Below are 19,698 nucleotides of genomic sequence, written 5' to 3'. Positions count from 1 at the left end.
AGAACTTCGAAGTTAAGCGAGTTTGGATGAGAGCAATCCCAGGATGGGTGATCCACTGGGAAGTTCTTGTGTGAGTTCTCAAAAACAAAACTGTGAGGGAATGGTAAGCTCAAAGCAGACAATATCGTGCTACAGCGTAACCTGTGTGGGATGTGACAGGTAAAGTGAGATAAAATAGTTGAAAATGTCAGTTTCAAAGGGGAAAGTGAAACAAAACCAGTTTCAGGGGGTAAATTGAAACTTAATGACAGTTTCATGGGGCATTTCAACTAATAAGCCTTTATATTTTGTGCCTATTACTTATCATTATCCCCATAAGAGCCATGTTAGATTTATTTTAATTATTTATTGATATCTATTGAAGTATGAATCTCATCTCGAAGAAAGAAGAGATATTGCATGTGCTTGGAAGTAAGTGGATGATTTCCCATATTATCCATTTGTTTTATGGTGGAACCTCAACTTTCTTCATGGTATTAGGTTGTCTTGCATGTGAGGTCCAAGGGTCACTCACGCTCCACGTCACCCGATTTTGTATTGCCCACTTGTTAGGCCTGAAATTCGCCACATGTGATGTGCTTGTTGAGATTATGAATCACACATCGGGGAAAGAAGGGAACTTGCATGTGATGAATCTTACATCGGAGAAAGAAGTGACATTGCGTGTGCTTATACGTAATTGAATAACTCTCCATGCTAATTGGTTTTATGGTGAAACCTCAACTTTCTCAATAGTATAATAGTTTATTTGTGCTAAAACATTTAAAACTAATCTAAATTGTGAAAAACAAGATTCGAACTTGAGCACAAGAAAAACATATTCGTTCTAATTAATGTAACTACGCTTAAGTCTATTGTCACGATACTTAGTCATAAATGCCTTCTTGTGATGATCTCACCGATTCTATTATATTTTGGCTGGGGTAAAGGGTACATGTAATGTGGGACTGGTTCTTTCAAATTTCGACAATGATGGGAAATGTGGAAACAGACATTGCAAAGTTGCTTGTCCAAAACATATTAGTGAATGAAATCATGAAAATGGTAAACCATGCTCGGGGAGTTGAGCACCCACCAAGTAGGCCCTTATTAGCTATAGAAAAGGTACCTTTTTCTATGTGCCTCCTTTGTAGTACTATAATTAGTTGGTCCATGTGTTTATCATTGTACTCAACCCATACCATGTTAAAATTCATGTTAAGAACCTAAAAGATGTGAGTCTGCCACTGTTACATTATTATGTTGTATTATTAACTACTGTTATTTGTGCCTGAAAACGCATTTAAAATGCATAACTCAACCTAAGAATCAATTGCCTAACGAGCATGTGAAGCAAGCACTATCCGCATAATAAACTCAAATGGCATGTGGAATACCGAATACCACGCAACAAAAGTCAAGAAAAAGAACCATGGATTATGATGCAAAGGAAAGTTAGACATCCGTATTCATAATAATATAATCAAATAGACAACTGAGGTGAAGGTGAAAGTCATTTTCAAAGATGTTTCAATTCCAAGGACTCTGATATAAGTCCAAACCTACGTCTATTTCATTGGTATTTGTTAGGCCCTAAAACACGTTAAAATTTCAATAGGTCAATCTGATTCCTAGTTGATTAGACACTCTTATAGAGAAGGGGACTTCGTGCATTGAGGATTGCACCTATGCTGGGCCCAACGATACACAAATACAAAATAACTGTTACTTTATAAAAATAACTAGATAATTACATGATTAGACTGTCCTATTACCCCCTTAAAAAAAAACCTAATGTTTATATAGTTTTATGAATCTCGTACTCAAAGCCATGTCTCCCAACAAAACATCCATAACCTAAGTTGACCTAGGCCAGAAGCAGGCCTATGTCACGATTACCCTTCTTGCCTCCTTAAAACAACTATTGTTTACGTAGTTTTGTGAATCACGCACTCAAAACCATAAATGGGTGTTTGCTTGAGCAGTGCATCCCAACAAAGCATCCATAAACCTAACCTCAATGGAGTAAGCAAAAAAATGGATCCGTGTCTATCAAGCAAAAATGCACTTAGACCGAATGATAAGGATTGTTAAGCAAAGTACTGACATGCGTCTCTATACCATTTCCAAAGAAGTGGTTAGCCAAGTCACGCCCTGATCCTGACATATGTCCAGGATCAACACGTGACGTCACCAAGTATCCGTATATCCAATAGACCCTGCCTCCGGAATATGTACAAAACATAATTCAAGATTCGAATTGCTTAGTCATTTCCGTATACTTTATGGCTGCATCTAACCTCCTCGTTAGACTGCCTACGTACCCTAAATAGGGATCAAGTCATTCGTAGTTCACCATTCACTACACTCCGACGTTTATCACAATACGTTCAAGTAGAAAAGGATAGCATTCCTCAATCATTTATTAGAACTTGACAAGCATGAAATTACTAGGTCCAGAGCTACATAACAAACCCACATGACATTCAAGATTTCCATTCCATCCATCATATAAATCGCTATGTTTTCATCATGATACCTCAATCCACAACATGTAACATATCAAAAAACCAACAAAACACAATATTATTCTCAAGCCACATTGATCTACTGATCTATTCATAATAATAACAATCATATCCAATGACACTCCACAATCATGTCAATTAATCAAATCCATGAATCAAAGATGCACGATATTAACGTGTAACTACGTTAATCAATCAATGAAATAACATATCATTTCACAAATTTAATTAAAGAACTTTACATAAATCCCCACTTGGATTATAAGTAATAACATGGTGAATTTCATTTATATTCACAAGGTCTACTGTGGTTACTCCCCATTCAGTCAAATCTAGGGTGAGACTAACCTTATGAAAATGAGCAAGAACAAGGATTCCAGACCACTCAATGGAATCCAACTAAAATATGGCACCTACTGAAATATTCCAAGTACAACCAATCCTTATCACTACTAGTATGTGTATGGTCCCCCATAGAAGATATACCAAGCAGAACCATAGGCCTAATCTAAGCGTGCAGGTAGTGATCACCCATCGTGGATATACCAAGCATGATCACCCTTGAAATATGTATAGTCCCCTATTGCGGATATTCCAAGCAAGACCACATCCTAATTCTAGATAGTGATCACTCATTATGGATATACCAAGCATGATTACTCCTAGAATGCGTATAGTCCCCCATCGTGGATATACCAAGCATGATCACCCCTAATAGTCCCTCATTGCGGATATACCAAGCATGACTGTATCCTATAGCTTTAGGTAGTGATCACCCATCGTGGATATACTAAGCATGGTCACTTCTAGAATGCGCATGGTCCCCCATCATGGATATACCAAGCAAAACCATATGCATAGTCTAATAACAGTCCCCCACTGCGGATATACCAAGCAGGACTGTATCCTATAACTCTAGGAAGTGATCACCCATCGCGGATATACCAAGCATGATCACTTGTGGTCCTTCATCGCGGATATACCAAGCAGAACCATAAGCATAGTCTAATCGTGTAGACGATGATCACCTATCACGGATATATCAAGCATGATCACCCTTGAAATACGTATGGTCCCCCATCTCGGATATACCAAGCAGGATCATCCATGTACCACTGCTACATGATGCAATAAATTCAACACACAACCTACCCATACCTCAAATCCTATGCGTTACAACGTAGTCACCTACACCATCAACTTTTCATAGCCACCAACTAGTATGTCACACAAGCATATAAGTTCTACCAAATACATCTAATAGGATTCTAGGATCACATTGTCATAACATTTATCATACTTATCATTCATATTATTAAGAAGATAAATAAACACATATATATCACAATATAACGTCTCATACACGTAAACCAATGTATATATTATACGGGGTAACTTATGAACCAATATAGGCCCACTAAGCCTTACATAGTCTCTAGTAATACTGATTTTAATATTTAAGATCAATTCGTAGCATATTGACCAAAAGTTAAGTCTTTGTCAAAGATGGGGTTCACAACCCTATACAAGTCAATCTGGAACATCCACTATGGATTTCTGATTCATAACTTCCCAAGGGTCTCATTTATCTTCTAGAACAATATCCTAAAATTTTGGAACGATCCAACGGTTGGATCTCCGCCAATTGCTAGAATTAGGTTGCTATCAACGTTTGGTTTTACAAACTTAGAAATTCAATTTGGAAAGATCCGTACGTCGGATTCCCAATCCGTCAGTTCCTATGGTTCTCAAATATTACGTACTATAACGTGTTAAGGTTTGGTGACGATCCAACGATTGGATCGTCGAATTATAAAATGGTCAAGTGGCGTAGTATTCCATATTAGGTTCAAACTCTTGAACTCTATCAAACGGTTAACAAATTTGAAATCAGAACATTGAATTTAACTTAAAAAGGCAACGTCGACCCATTAGCCACGCGTCGCTGCGGGTGGCGGTTTCTGGCGAACGGAAATCCCAAATTCCGACCAACACTAAAATTCACCAAATTTTGTAGAAATGTACAACTGAAGGAGAGGAACATTTTTCATACTTGGGCTAAAGCCTAGTTCGGCCAGGAAGTGGTTAGAAAATCCCTTGAAGTGTTGGAAAACCAGAAAAAATGGTGAGCTTTGATTCGTCACCAAAACGAACTCCGATGCCTCATACAATGCTTGGGCCTTGTTCCTGGGGTTGAGAGGAGTCGATTAATGGTGGTGGTCGATGGTGGTGTTCACAAAAACGGCGAATCGCTGCTATGCACCCATTAATGCCGACGAGTTCCGTTCTTCGTGAAATTAGGGCCAAACTTCTTCAATTATGGGTGCAAATGGGAAAGGGAAGATTATGGAAGGTTTTCCAGGTGGTAGCTTAAAGAAATTCGTCAGAAAACTGACGGAAAATCGTGTGAAAACTCGCGGAAGTCCGGTTAAACCAGGTCGAGTTGTCGAGTCGTCGAGTCCAGGGTGATCCAGTATTTTTCTCTTCTCTCATTTCCCCTCCTGGCTCTCTCTTTTCATTGGTCTGTCTTTTTCTCTCGATTAGGCAGTTCCACACCCATTTCTCTTCTTTTCTCTCCATCACAGCCACACACGTGGCTTCATGCCATCCATTCTTGCTCCAACAAATTTGGAGCCTTCCAAATTTAATAATTATATGGTCATTTTGCCCTTGACTTTGTTCGTTAATAACTCTAAATTACATTTCATTTGTGCCCACACGTTCGTATCGACATATACTATCCAAATATGTAAAGCAATCTGAAAAATTATGAAAGGATCAAATACGTCCACAAAGATTCTCGTTTAACACAATAGGGGCAATTTCGTCCTTTTACTTATCGAATAAAATTTTTATATGCCATAAATATAAACTCGTCGAAATTACGAATATGAATACGAGATACGTAATTTTAAATAATGAAATCCAAGGACGGGATTTCACATGAACCCTAAATAGGATTAATTAGTAAACCAACCTCCTATGAACATAGTCGAAAATCAAAGCCAAAGGAGAGCTAATTACGTACATTACGTAATATCGGTTTATCTAAAGGGAGTCACAACACCATGGATATCTTGAATACAATCACTAATAAGGTGGGATGTTTATGTAAGTTATGTAAGTCTGGAGATTAGTGCTAATCATATTCAAGAACTATTAAACAACGTACATGTTAAGATTTAATAAAGGATGTGCTATCTACACATCTCTTGATAATTTTTGTCCGTTGATCTTCTTCAATTCATCCGATCTAACGGTCGAAAATTAAAAAGATGTGTAAGAAGTAAAATAGAGTGTGCGGATATCACATCCCTTTAATAAAAGAAGGTTTGAAGTTGCGGTTGTGGTTTGAGTATTTGGAGGGCAACTATGCAATTAAAACTGTTAAACTATGAAGATTCAATTAAATAATTATTAACACAATGACCCAAGTACAAACCAAATCATCATTGCAATTAACAAAATGGATTTCGACGTGCAAGTTGATCAGATGCCACCATTACGTGTTTTCTGCGTAGGATTTCCACATCCCTATCAGCAGAGAGGGCGTTGAGGGAGAATGAAAAGTGCAGTCGCGCATGGCTCTAAATTTAGAGGAACTTTCAAAAATTTTGTTATCTAATATTATGTAATAATGTTTTATATTTCAAAAAAAAAAAAGTTTTTGTTAGTACTTTAAAATCTTTTTGTGCACCTCTTATAAGAGTAAATATGCTAAATATAACAATTTGGAGTACAATGAGATATTTTGTATGCTAGTAATAACACTCATTAATGATATATATATATATATATATATATATATATATATATAATATTATATGTTCAAGTGAAACTTCAAAGTTAAGGGTTTTGAAGTTTTTTGGTTTTCATGTTTGGTTGTTTAATAATGAATTGCTTTTATTATTTAGCGAATGTTATGTTAGTAACTCTTTTTATTTATAATTAATGACATTTGTAAATTTGCATTCAGTGAGTGTTAAAATTTGTTTTGATTTAAATGACTTTTTTTCTAGCATCAATACATTGTTTTTAAAAATAAATAAATTTAAAAAAAAAAAAAAAAAACTATCTTAAGGAGGGGCCCTCTTTCAAATTTCGCACAGGCCTCCAAAATCTTAGAGATGGCCCTGCCTATCAGTGTTATTTTATATGTCACAGTCGTTCCTTTGATTCTAAACATCCTCCCCCGATAAACAATTCGTTAAAAAGAAAGCAGTAATCTAATAATTTATGTTGTCAAACCGTTAATTCGAATTTTAAATGCGTATTTTGAACAAAATACACATATGTAAATTGTTTAAATTGATAGTTTAGTAATATAACATGCATGCCTAACAACAAAATACATATCACATTAACTTGATACAATCATCTATTGTTATCAAGGATGGAATAGCATAATTGATGCCCAAGCTAATTGACAGGAGAATCTTTAATTGGGGAGCCTCAACAACTTATAAATTAAGATTGGGACGTGTACATCTAGAGTTGTACCTACGTAAGGTTAGATGGTACCTGAATATAATGCATAGCGTGAAGAAAGTTCAGGTTTCACAAATAAAATGAATTGTCAATATAATAATCAGCTCAACTAACTATATATATATATATATTTTAACAAACGATATATCTACACTAAGGGAGTGGGGTAGTGAGCTAAGCCTCACATTGGGCTAGAAATAATGTGATTCAAATTCGCCTTTGGCGAAAATTGAACCTAAAACCTCTCATTTATAAAAGAAGAGAAATATCATAGACCATAGTGCTAAGTGACAGCTCAACTAACTCTAAACAGATGCAAGGTTCATCCTTTCCTTTATGTGGGATTCGATCCTTAACACATGCCTTCACGTATCATAAATTCTCAAGTCTAACATAGGAACAACACAAAAAGGGTGACGGGGAACACCTATGGTTGTTGGGCTTCACACATTTTGCCTAACACATAAACAACACAAATAGGATGATGTGGAGCGCATATAGCTGTTGAGCTTCACACGTGGAACAAGTTGCTTTGGGATAGTGAGCTAAGCTTCACACCGGACTATCAATAATGTGATTCAAATTCGCATTTGGTGAAAATCGAACCTAAAACCTCTCACTTACAAGTGAAGATAAATACCACTAGACCATAGTACTAAGTGACAGCTCAACTAACTATAAATAGATGCAAGGTTCTTCCTTTCCTTTATGTGGGATTCGATCCTTAACATATCCACTCACGTGTCATAAATTCTCAAGTCTAACACATGAACAACACAAAAAGGGTGACGGGGAACGCCTGTGGCTGTTAGGCTTCACACATTTTTCCTAACACATGAACAACACAAATAGGATGATGTGGAGCGCATATAGCTGTTGAGCTTCACACGTGGAACAAGTTGCTCTGGGATAGTGAGCTAAGCCTCACACTGGGCTATCAATAATGTGATTCAAATTCGTCTTTGGCGAAAATTGAACCTAAAACCTCTCACTTACAAGTGAAGATAAATACCACTAGACTATAGTACTAAGTAACAGCTCAACTAACCATAAACAGATGCAAGGTTCATCCTTTCCTTTATGTGGAATTTGATCATTAACACATCCCCTCAAGTGTCGCGAATTCTCAAGTATAACACGGGAACAACACAAAAACGGTGACGGGGAACGCCTATGGCTGTTGGGCTTCACACATTTTGCCTAACACATAAACAACACAAATAGGATGATGTGGAGTGCATATAGCCATTGAGCTTCACATGTGAAACATACTATAAAAAAAGTTGAGATCCCGTCATAAAACAAATTAATACTATAGGGAGTGGCTTAACTAACTATAAGCATAATCAAAGTTCATCATTTTATAAAACAGTGATGTACGATGAACATACAAGATTTACGAATTTTTAAAATCGACACTAAAAAAATCCAGAAAAGATCCTGTTATCCTATCAAATTTTTGGGAAAGTGTAACCATTAAGTTAGTTGCGTCAGATCAAAGTGAAAGTGTCTAACCATCATTTCTTAATTTTTATCGATCAACAAAAGACAAGGGCCGACGTCAGATCAAAGCCAAATGTCGTGTATTTGAGGCAAGTATCTTATCTTGACAACTCCAAATAGATTCCTTGCACAAGTAGCATAATATTTTTATTCATAAGCCCACAGATTAACACAGATTTTTGACAAGTTCAAGAATATAAAAATCATAAGATACTTGCATCATCTAACAGGACAGTGCTGATGCAGTGCACGCATCAAAAGCAGCGGCTGAGAAGTAGAATGTTGCTAATTCTATCACTTAACTCATAATTAAATAATTAGCCACTGGATCAACGTCACATTATGTTTAATTGGAATATTAAGCTCATAACTAAACCAATCAAACAGCCTCACTGCCAAAAATGACCTTCTAGATGTACACATCAAACCTAATATACAAACAGGGAACTAATAAATAGGCTTCATAAGCATTTAGTTAATCGATTTATGTTCAAATGTTACGCGATTGAATGAAGCCTCGAATCTTGATATCGGTGAGTTAAACAAGTCGTAATCACAGCGTAACTCCCGAAGAAGCTTAATACCATACAAAATTTGAATATGTTTATAGCAATTATTGTTTTTAGATCAGTGAATGCACCAAGTTGCAGTCACAGCGTAAATCACAAAGTCGATAAATTGTATTGGGGGATAATATAAAGTTTCATTAATACTGTGGTAACAAGGTGTGCAAGTAGAATGCCAGACCTGTGGTAACATATGAAAGGTGTTTAATTAATACTGTCTGAAGGTAAGATTGAGACGTCCAGGACGAAGGCTGGTTGCTTCCAACAAACTCCATGGGGCTGAGTCCGGTAGGATGGATGTCACGCCATGAAATATATGCCTCGAAGGTCCTCCAAATATCAGCACGTCACCTGATTCCAAAATAACACTCTCTGCCTTTGCAATATCTCTCTGATCTCCATAGAGGAAGTCTGCTGAATCACCTATAGAGATGGAGACCACAGGCAATCCGTCTTGGAGAGACTTTCTGCTTTCATCGCGATCCTGAAAATCAAAGCTTGTCCGATCACCAAAAAAGTACAATAAAATCATTGTTGCTTTCAAGGACAATTGGGGCTCGTGGAAAGTGACGCAAATTTAAGAATAAGATTAACCAAATTAACAGCGTTGAAGAATTATTTTGACGTGTAAATGTAAATTTATAATTCTACTTACATTGATTCAAGATCCTGCAACGCATATATACGTTTGGTTTTATTAAAGGTGTATTTGAGACTTTGAGTAAATACCTGATGAAGGCCAAGTCGGCCAGTTGTTGTATAAAAGTTGGCAATGCATATATCAGGAGTCATTGAAGGGGGTACTTCTTCAGCTCTGCTAACTTGCTCTTTAATGTGGGCATGTGCCTCATGAATCGCTCTTTTTACCAGCAAACTAAATTCATTAGGAATACCAGGAGGCCGAGTACCATCTATTGTTCGCCTATCTCCGTACGTTCTTGTCTGAGGATCCCAGTCCCTGCCAAGGCACATCATCTGTAGACGAAGTTTTGCTCCATCTTGGTAACCTGGCTGATAAAAGCCTCCAGGACCTACTCCGAGGTCCCGGCATTTTTTCACTATTTCAACCTGTAAATTTAAGTGTTACCAAGGTATTAGTAACAAGTTTGCAGTGTAAAAACTCTAAAACAATCAATTTAAAAAAAAAAAACTGTAAAATGTGACACCACGGACCAGAATCATCAGAACATCTTGAACTGTTAACTAAGGATTCAGTTGGTGGCACTAATATCCAAAACCTAATTATCAGTAATGATTTTGGAAACCAAAATACACTACTAATACTATATCGCTGATCAAATGCACATCATGACTGGAAATTGATGCTATACGAGACTACTTCTCCGGTTTAGAATTGCTAATCTATGATCTAGAAGGGAAAGAACGCAAAACCTGTTCACTGAGGGTGACAAAATGTTTCAACAATACCATCCCAGACCTCAGTAGTACTATTGAACTTGTGAGTTCCGTGTGTGCTGGATTTTCGAATTCCACCATGTCCTCCTCTTCATTCCGGTTTTCTATCCTTCTTGCATGCCAAGAATCTTTAGGTGCAGAACTTCTGGTCAGAGACATACATATATCAAACGGTTCATTATAATGCAACTGCGAACCCTTAGACCAATATGAGTTCTTGCTAACAGGCACATATTTCATATTTCTTGGTGTGGACTGAGATTTTTCTGGGAGGCCATGCTTTCTTTTTTTCCCAAATTCTGTAGGTAAAGATGAATATATATCCTTGTCTCTTTGACAATCTGACATATTTGAGCTTTCATGTGGAAGTTTACTTATATTCTTAGAGCTTGAACTTGTAGCAGCATCTTCCATATTAACTAGCTTTGATCTTAAATCGATTCGATACTTCCTTTTATTGAAATGAATAAACGAACTGAGAGAGTAGCAGTGTGCCTTATCAGTAGGATCTAATGCAGACTTGGGAACAAGTTGCGTTGATCTAATACCAGATGGGACATCAGAAATCTTGTAATCAATTGAAAAACTTCCAACCCTTATCATCTGCCAGTTTTTGTTTGTGTTTCCGACATTTCCACTCACAACACCAGCATAAGTATTTGAAGAAGAGCCACAGCTGGTCACCTGTTAGTTTAAAGAACAGGAAACAGAACTTAATTAGGAAAATGATATCCAAATACGTAATAATTAAAAGAATCCAATGATTGGGCTGCTATTAATCTGATAGATAAAAGGTTTAATGTAGTACTAACTACCAAACCTTAAATCTGTAATGCTACATTTACAACAACAAGCGGCTCAAGCACAACACGAACACATGTCAGGCTTAAAAATTGTTTAGTAACTTGATCGGTAAATTTGGTACAAATAATATCTTGCAAAAACTCTAAACCAAAATGTGTTCCATAGCTTTCATTTTTTCAGTAGTCCTTTTTTTTAGTTGGTTTTGCTTAAAATTCAAAAGGACTAAGGAGTGGCGGGAATAAACTAAATACTACGAATTCAAAAAACCACCTCTGGATATTTGAACAACATTTTAGTGTACTTCTTAGCTTACTTCTAGTATCAAACACTTTCTTAAATAGGGTTCTTCCCAATTTGAAAAACCTTAGAAGCACCATTTTCACTGTGAGTTTTTTTACTTCTTTCTAAAGTTTAGTTCTTGGAGTGTCTTTAAATAACATTAACAACTGTTTAGGGAGACACAAAAGCACAAGGAAATGAAAAGAACATCAAAGAGAACATATACCATATAAATATATAATTTGAATACCAAACAAAATTTCTAAACTCTAAATTTTTAATGTGCCGACAACACGGCCTATATATTGAGTTTAATAACACAAATGGCCGGAGGCTTAAAAAATATGCTATAACAGTTGGTGTATCGAACCGTGTTCCCGGTATAGTGAACAATTTATCCTCCACTGGAAAGCAAAGTAATAATGTACTAAATAAATTCTTTAATTTTATAGCGCACATTCAGCAGTAAATTTATACAGTCTATTTTTCTGAAAATAGAAAAACAGAATTACGAGAAACTCACGGAATCAGATCGAATTACGGAATTGCCACCGGGAGTGACGGGAGAACCCGGCGGTTCAGAGCTCGTCGTACGACCGTCGTTCCTCCAATTCTTCATCCACTTTCCCGGCAGAAGAACTTGGCGGAGAAGGAACAGCGGCGATAGCGAACGACGAAGAGGAGGTGAGGAATTAGAGGTTGTACGGTGGAAGAAGAGCCGCATATCCGATCTCCATTAATATCCCAAAACGACGAAGCCGGACCGACACCGAAATAAACGAACCGTCAGCTGCAAGAATTCAGATGAACCTGGATTTGTCTCGGGTCGGGTCGCTCAATGAAGCCCAAAATGGCCCAATTGGTTCGGTCCTTTAGGAACCCTACACGTCAATGTGGCGCGAGAACTACGTCAGCATGGAAATGTGGAGGACATAATGATCGTACACGTGGCAGGAGGCTCCATGTTTTTCCATCATGCAACTTGGCCTGCTGCCCCCACTACGACGACTGGCACTCATTTGACACCAAACGCATTATAGAATCATAGATGGGCGGTCTTACTTAACCGATGGATTTTCAGTGTATTTGAAATACAAAGCGAAACATTATACATTTTTATTCAATTTGAGAGACATTTAAAGAATTTGTTTTAATTATATAATGACACGTGTTGTTTAGTCCCATATCTTAGATACTTCGAAAAATCTTGTCACGTTACTCTCACTCTATGGGCTCCACACTAGCTTTAAAAGGCAATAAGACACCTCAGAGTGTACAAAAACTGGAGGGATTTGGATCCTCTCCTGAGCTAATGGAGAGGATCCTCTTGATCAATCATCATGGACGGTTGAATTTTTATCTAACGGCTAAAATTATTATAACTTTAAAAGGACCTTCCTGTTTGTAGCTGTTGGATAAAAATATAACGATTCACGATGATTGGTCATGAAGATCTTCTCCATTAGTTTAAGAGAGGATCCAAATCCAATCTGAAGAATGTTAAGATGTTATTGGTATTCCTCGTGACCAAAAACACCCTCACGTGGACACCCTGTAGAGAATCATCACCTTATATTTATTTACTTTTTAAAACCCTAACAAGAATATTCACACTCACAAGTCATTCCAGCGTGCCAATGAGCAACTCCACTATATCCCCCGCATTTGTATACATTTAACACAGCAAAAAAACAAAGCAAAATGAAAGCACGAACCCTTTTTGCAAAAGCTCCACAATTCGTGCCTACCTTCTCCCCACTCTGTCTCTCATCAAATTCCTGCCAGAAAAAGGCCTTCATGCTTGAAACTTGAGCCTGCGATTCACTCATGCAGCTGTACTTCTTCATCTCCCTCACCATTTTCTGCACTTACGGCTACTCGAAAACCGATGCTCCTCTCGGATACCAATTCAGGTTGCCAGTGCCATTTGAGAACAGTTTGGGATCCAGAGCTTTTTTGATGGAGAACAATGAAACCAAACCAAGTTTTAAAGTTGGAATGAGTGTGGAACCTGTGAGTGGGAAGTACTCATGCTCCTTGCAAGTCTTTCTTGGAGATGTCAAGGTGTGGAGTTCTGGCCATTACTCAAAGTTTTATACTTCAAAAATATGTGTTCTTGAGCTCTCCCGTGACGGTGATTTGAGATTGAAGGGCCCAAAAGGTAGAGTGGGATGGAGAAGTGGGACTTCTGGACAAGGTGTGCAGGTAAATTTATACCGATAAATTTAATTTTTGGCTAGTTATTTTAATGCTCATCTTTTAGCCTCTACACTCCATTTGTAAGTGCGCATATGGTTAAAGTGTAAAGTGGTACCGTAAAAATGGTTGTTTTTCTGCAAATGATAATTTTAACGCTCATTTTTTTTTATCCTCATGCACTTTTACGCTCTATTTTTCTCCCCTGCACTTCTCTTTTATCTTTTTAGCTGTTGTATTGATAGATCAAATGAGAATTAAGGAAAAGAAAAACAAAATGAGAATTGGAGTTGAACAAAGGAATAGAAAACCATTTCTCAAAAATTGTATTATTCAATTTGGAGTGCAGATGGTTAACATTGGAGTGTCAAAATCGCTACCTTTTGTTCGTACAATATTTGATCAGTGCTGATTTCCTTTTTTTTTTTTTTTCTTCCTTTTTTTGATTTTTATTGTCAATTTGGTGCAGAAATTACAGATATTGAGGACAGGCAATCTAGTTCTAGTTGATGCATTAGGCAGAATAAAGTGGCAGAGTTTTAATTTTCCAACTGATGTAATGCTTTGGGGACAGAGACTAAGCGTGGCTTCTAGGTTGACTTCATTCCCAAGCAACTCCACTTCATACTATTCTCTCGAAATTGAACCCAGCAGGATTGCTCTCTACTTGAATTCTGGTAAGTGGAACTATTCCTATTGGGAATTCAAGCCCACCGAGAACAGAAACATTGCTTATATTCAATTGGGTCCAAAAGGGTTAGAGTTATTCAGTTATAATCAAAAGAAAATTGCACAGATTCATCCATCTGATGAAAAATTTCAGTTTCAGCCCATGAGGTTTTTAGCATTGGGGAACCAAACAGGAAATTTGAGGCTCTATTTTTACTCACCTAGTATGTCGAAATTTGATGCTTCTTTTCAAGCGCTCAACGCCACATGTGATCTTCCATTGGCGTGTAAGCCCTACGGAGTTTGTACATTGTCCGGAGCTTGTTCATGCATTCAACTCATGCCCACCGAAAATGAGACGGGTACTAGTACTAGTACTACTGCTTCTGACTGCGGACGAGGAATTTCATCAGGAGGGTTTTGCAAAGGAGGGAAGAAAACGAATGTGGAGATGCGTGAATTGAAGCGTGTTACTAGTGTTTTGAGAGGAGGTGCTAAGATTGTTAATGTGAGCAAAGAAGAATGTGGTAATTTGTGCTTCGAGGACTGTAATTGTACAGCAGCATTGTACTCTTCTGCAAAAGAGTGCTTTATATATGGAATGGTAATTGGTGTTAAACAGGTTGAGAATAAGGGAAGTGGATTATTGAGTTATATGGTAAAGGTTCCAAGGGGAGGTCATGGGGGTCATGGGAAGTCAAATTTGAAGAAATGGGTTTTGATCTTGGTAGGAGTGGTTGATGGGTTGATTATTCTTCTTGTTTTTGGAGGGCTTGGATATTACTTGGTAAGGAAGAGAAGAAGACACTCATTGCCTAATGGCCATAGCAACTGACTGCATTGTTTTTTTGGCTTCGATTTCGATTTATAAAGGAAAAGGAAACAGAATTTTTGGTTGTTTTTGACACGTTCATAAGAGAAGAAGAAATGTGATTAAGCTCAAAGAGTACATTTACAAAAGCAACAGCTGAACCGAATCCAATTGTTTGTTTGTTTTTTCAGTTTTTGGGTTAGGCAATTTTTTAAATATTATTCTTTAAATCGGTTAACTTTGTTAAGAGACCACATTGCTTAGTAGTCCACCTGCTAAGCTAAGTTCAGTTTTTCAATGGTTTATGAGCAACTATGCAACTATGTGTTGAACTCATCACAAATGTATAACTTCATCGCTACCACGTGAGTTAAAATCAGATAGATTCTCCAATCAAATGAATACAAATACTATTAGACTAAAGACTAGGTCGTTATGGTACACACATTTTAATTACGGTTACTTTTTTTTTTTTTTTGAGCAAGTGATATTATCTACACTAAGGAGGGTGAAGGATTGAGCTAAGCATCACAATGGGTTGGAAATAATAATAAAGATTAATGCTACTAGACTATAATTTAAGTGACTATTATTACAGTTACTTGATCATGTAACAAGTGATGAAATTAGAGTGATGGGTGATTTGCTAATAGTACTGTCCCTTTACTTAGAGGTGAATGTGACTTCGGGGAAGCCCACTTATAAAGGACCACAATCCCGACTCATACACAAGACCAGCAGTTAGTAGCTTCATATGAAGCCCAACTATCCAAGCTAGGGTCCAATGGTCAACCGAGCTGTCCTCCACAATCAGACAAATACTGTTTGTTGTTCACTGGCTTGATTACCATTCTCCCATTTGAGGATGGGATTTAGGGCGGGGCCCCCAATTCCAAGATTGACAATCACCAAGAACCCTACTATTTGATCCAAAAAAACCAAGGACCCTAATACGCTTCCACATTCAAGTCAAGAACTAGACAGAACTCATGCGGTGTCTGGGCGCTGGTTTTGACACCTTGCTCCCTCACATTGCTTAAGGGTAAATCTCTCTCTCTCTCTCTCTCTCTCTCTCTCTCTCTCTCTCTCTCTCTCTCTCTCTCTCTACATATATATAAACGTCTGATTTGATTGTGTTGCATTACAAGAAAATTGTGAACAATCCTAAGCATTAAAGAAGAGAAACAAAGTATCGTACAGGAGCTCACCCTCTAGAAGAGAACAAACAGTGATCATCCTCTAGTTCTTGTAAATTGGAAACATTCAATTATTTTGGGCAAACACTCAATTAATTGGTAACTGTTACGCTTATGTAACCTTTGTATGGGTATAGGTACGACTTTCAATGGCCAAATCTTGTAAATCGCTTGGGGTTTAAAGATATGTGAAGGATAATCTAATCCACTCACTATCTAGGGTTTGTATGAAAAAAATAGGATACCTGATATGCATGGGGTCCCTTGGTCTAGATTAGGAGAACAACTAATTAATTATATGGTACGGGTGCACCACCATGTGTCTTGTGCTAATGAAATAAGAACATGTGGACATAAAATTTACACATGTATTAACACAAGACGTCATCGTAACTGTGTACTCACTCTATGTAAGTTATTCTCTGAGATTAGCTAGGTACGTAGGTTTTGTTGGGCTTCAGCCCTTCCTTCCTTGTACCGATATATATGATTGATGTGAATAGAGGACCCTTTTCAATAACACACCTTATCCTCAAATCTTGGGGTCAAGAACCATCATTAAGTTTTGATAAGAATTGTACCTTACACATTCTGATCAAGATGATCATTAATGTTCATGCATATGATTTCTGAAACCATAAGCTCATAGAATAAACCCAAATTAGAAGTTCCAAATTGCTGCCAATATGTTTGGAGTTGGTGGCCTCTCGTCTCACCTAGCTAATATTAATTTGATACACTATTAATCATACATTGCGATGAATGTCTCGAAGGGGTTGCTGTTGCTTTTTCTTTAATAATAAATTAGAAAAAATACTCCAATAATTATAAGTTTTAGATTGCACATTTAACTCAATTAGAAAAGAAGAAAATCTCTCATCTACCAATTTGCATATGTTCTAATTGACTGAAATGGTTTTCCAATTATCAAGGCAGTTAGGTTTTTGTTTGAAATGGTGTTTTGTATGAAATGGTGCTTTGTTTTCCTTAAAAGGTATATTAATGTTGTCAAAGTCTTGTTGAAGAGACATTGGTATTGGCTGGGCTCCTATTTTATGGGGATCAAACAATATCTTAGCTGTCCACGGCCCCAAGTCAAGAATTTATCTTTCAAAAGTCTGGAGATGTTTTATCGATCGTTGTGCTATCATATGCATTTGGTTTGTTCTCTGATATGTTGCAGGCTATCCCACACGTGAGGAAAAGGGACAAAGAATGCCTAACTTGTACTCGATTATATTTATTCCATGAGTTCTAAACTTCACTGGGGTTGGAAATTATATTTTTAAGCTTTTTTGTCCCTTTTATAGATATTAGTTGTCCCAACCTACCAAATTTTCTTTATCTAGCTAGGGACATATCTAGTTTTTATGACATGATATATGAAATTTATGTTAATCTTTTTTCCTAGCTAGAACCTTGCCCGTGAGCTCAAATGTCCTCCGAGTTTTTCATCACACAGATTCACAATAGAAATGCAAGTCAGTGTTTCCGAGTTCTACTTGGAAGCAGCCTCAAACCAATTTTGATGTGGAACAAAAATTGTGGCTGTCCTAAATTAAAGGGCGTTTTAGTCTTTAATTTAATATTTATGGTTTTAATCTTTTGATTTCCTACTTATAGGGATTAACATTCTTTCTAGTTTGATTATGAGGGTTAGATTTAGTATTCTATTCTATTTTGAATAAGGATTTCTTTCCTGTAATAAGTTTACTTTTCTGTGCGTTCATTAGGTTTAAGGTTTTATAACTTAGTTTTAAGGCTTTATAAACATCCCTTGTAATTCATATTAACAAATGGTGAAGAGTTAATAACTAGAAAAGGGTTGTTTTTGAGAGATTGGAATTTTAATCCTGCGATGGGATGATTCTGGAGAGCTGCCAAAGTTCTTGGTGAGATGCCAACAACGGGTGTGATGCCCTGGAGTGATCCTAGTTATCCTTTATTATTGTTTAATTTAAACTTTCTGTGTTTTCGCAACTGCTAAATTATCTAATTTCCGTTGCCATACTTTGTCCTACAATAAATTCTTCTTGTGATCTTATGATATATAGCCTTAATAATGATTTGGTTTTGTGAAAGTTTTGCATGACTGGATTAATAAAATTGACAAGATAAAATTTTGATCCCTAGACCTTTAGAGATATATATAGTTCTTAATTATTTTCTAATGCTTTACATGTACATGTTAATATGATATGATCTCTGAAACTGCATGAATACTTCGTTGTTTTTATTTTTTTTAATTTTTTTAATTTTTTTTGCCATTTTAAGTTCCCATTATGATCGGTAGTATGCAGACATAATGTAGTTCAAATTCGTCTTTAGCGAGAATCGTACCTAAAACCTCTTTCACTTACAAGTGAAGAGAAATACCACTATACTGTAGTATTAAGTGACTAATTTTCCAAGGTATTGAAATCTCAATTTGCAAGAAAATTATATCCAGAAAGAAATAGGGTTTGTCACGAGATACATTTCCAAATTTTGCATTATTTGTATTAATATCCGTATTGTCTGATTGGACATCCAATCATGCTTCTTAAAATGTATTCTTCCCAACGGTTCATGTAAAACTTAAAATTAGTTCACAGTTAAAATGCACCTCACAATCTGCTGGCGTGCACACACACAGACCGCGAGAGATATACGTCGATCCTGTTAGCTTTGTTGTAATAATATTGTAAATATGCTGCAGCTAATCATTTCACAGTTCCATCCTTCTTGCATTTAAATATGTGGTTTGAAACAATCAATTCTGCTGTTTAACAAACCCATGCAGCACCAGTACATGTGGCTGAAAATTAAGTTCACTAATACAACTTATGTTGGCCATAGATTGTTGAAGAGGTTTGCAAGTTAGCAATTTGATTCATTTTTATGTTAGGGTAGAGTATTTTATTAGGTCTTTATAAATATATTTTTTGTAACTTCGTAATATCAAGTTTGACTAGATACACACACACACACATATATATATATATATATTATAATTTAATAAGAAAATGAAGGTTAATCTCTTATCAAGTGGTTAATTGGCTGACAACTTTGTAATTACATGCATGATTGTTGGGAAAATTGAAACGAGATTGAAGACCGCTGTTGAATTTCCAAGACCAATAATGATGTCCAATTATGTGTCACTTTATCTAGTTTGTAGCAGTTTAGATTGGAATTTCTGTGTAGAAAACAACAAATAGCATGTCATTACATAAGTCAAGGTAGTAGAGCATGTGCTGCATGCTGATTATCCTTGAAACAAA

The 19,698-nt window shown here is 36.6% G+C and overlaps 2 protein-coding genes across 2 annotated transcripts; one reads left to right on the top strand and one right to left on the bottom strand.

Moving 5' to 3' along the window:
- Positions 1–9,063: 9,063 nt before the first annotated feature.
- Positions 9,064–12,695, bottom strand: LOC137745857 (DNA N(6)-methyladenine demethylase ALKBH1D). The gene is made up of 4 exons (XM_068485887.2): positions 12,087–12,695; positions 10,457–11,164; positions 9,794–10,132; positions 9,064–9,548 (listed from the first exon to the last, which is right to left on the bottom strand). Exons 1-4 carry the CDS (start codon positions 12,285–12,287, stop codon positions 9,273–9,275), a joined length of 1,524 nt encoding a protein of 507 aa, XP_068341988.2. The 5' UTR covers positions 12,288–12,695; the 3' UTR covers positions 9,064–9,272.
- Positions 12,696–13,230: 535 nt separating this feature from the next.
- LOC137744094 (G-type lectin S-receptor-like serine/threonine-protein kinase SD2-5) lies at positions 13,231–15,429 on the top strand. The gene is made up of 2 exons (XM_068483959.2): positions 13,231–13,768; positions 14,229–15,429. The coding sequence occupies exons 1-2, from the start codon at positions 13,391–13,393 to the stop codon at positions 15,261–15,263; spliced, it is 1,413 nt and encodes a 470-aa protein (XP_068340060.2). The 5' UTR covers positions 13,231–13,390; the 3' UTR covers positions 15,264–15,429.
- The last annotated feature ends 4,269 nt before the right edge of the window (positions 15,430–19,698 follow it).

The sequence above is a fragment of the Pyrus communis genome, chromosome 12 (assembly GCF_041283825.1).
Source record: "Pyrus communis isolate YQ-2024b chromosome 12, ASM4128382v1, whole genome shotgun sequence".
NCBI classification, from domain to species: domain Eukaryota; kingdom Viridiplantae; phylum Streptophyta; class Magnoliopsida; order Rosales; family Rosaceae; genus Pyrus; species Pyrus communis.
This window is presented reverse-complemented; position numbering and strand designations above follow the sequence as displayed.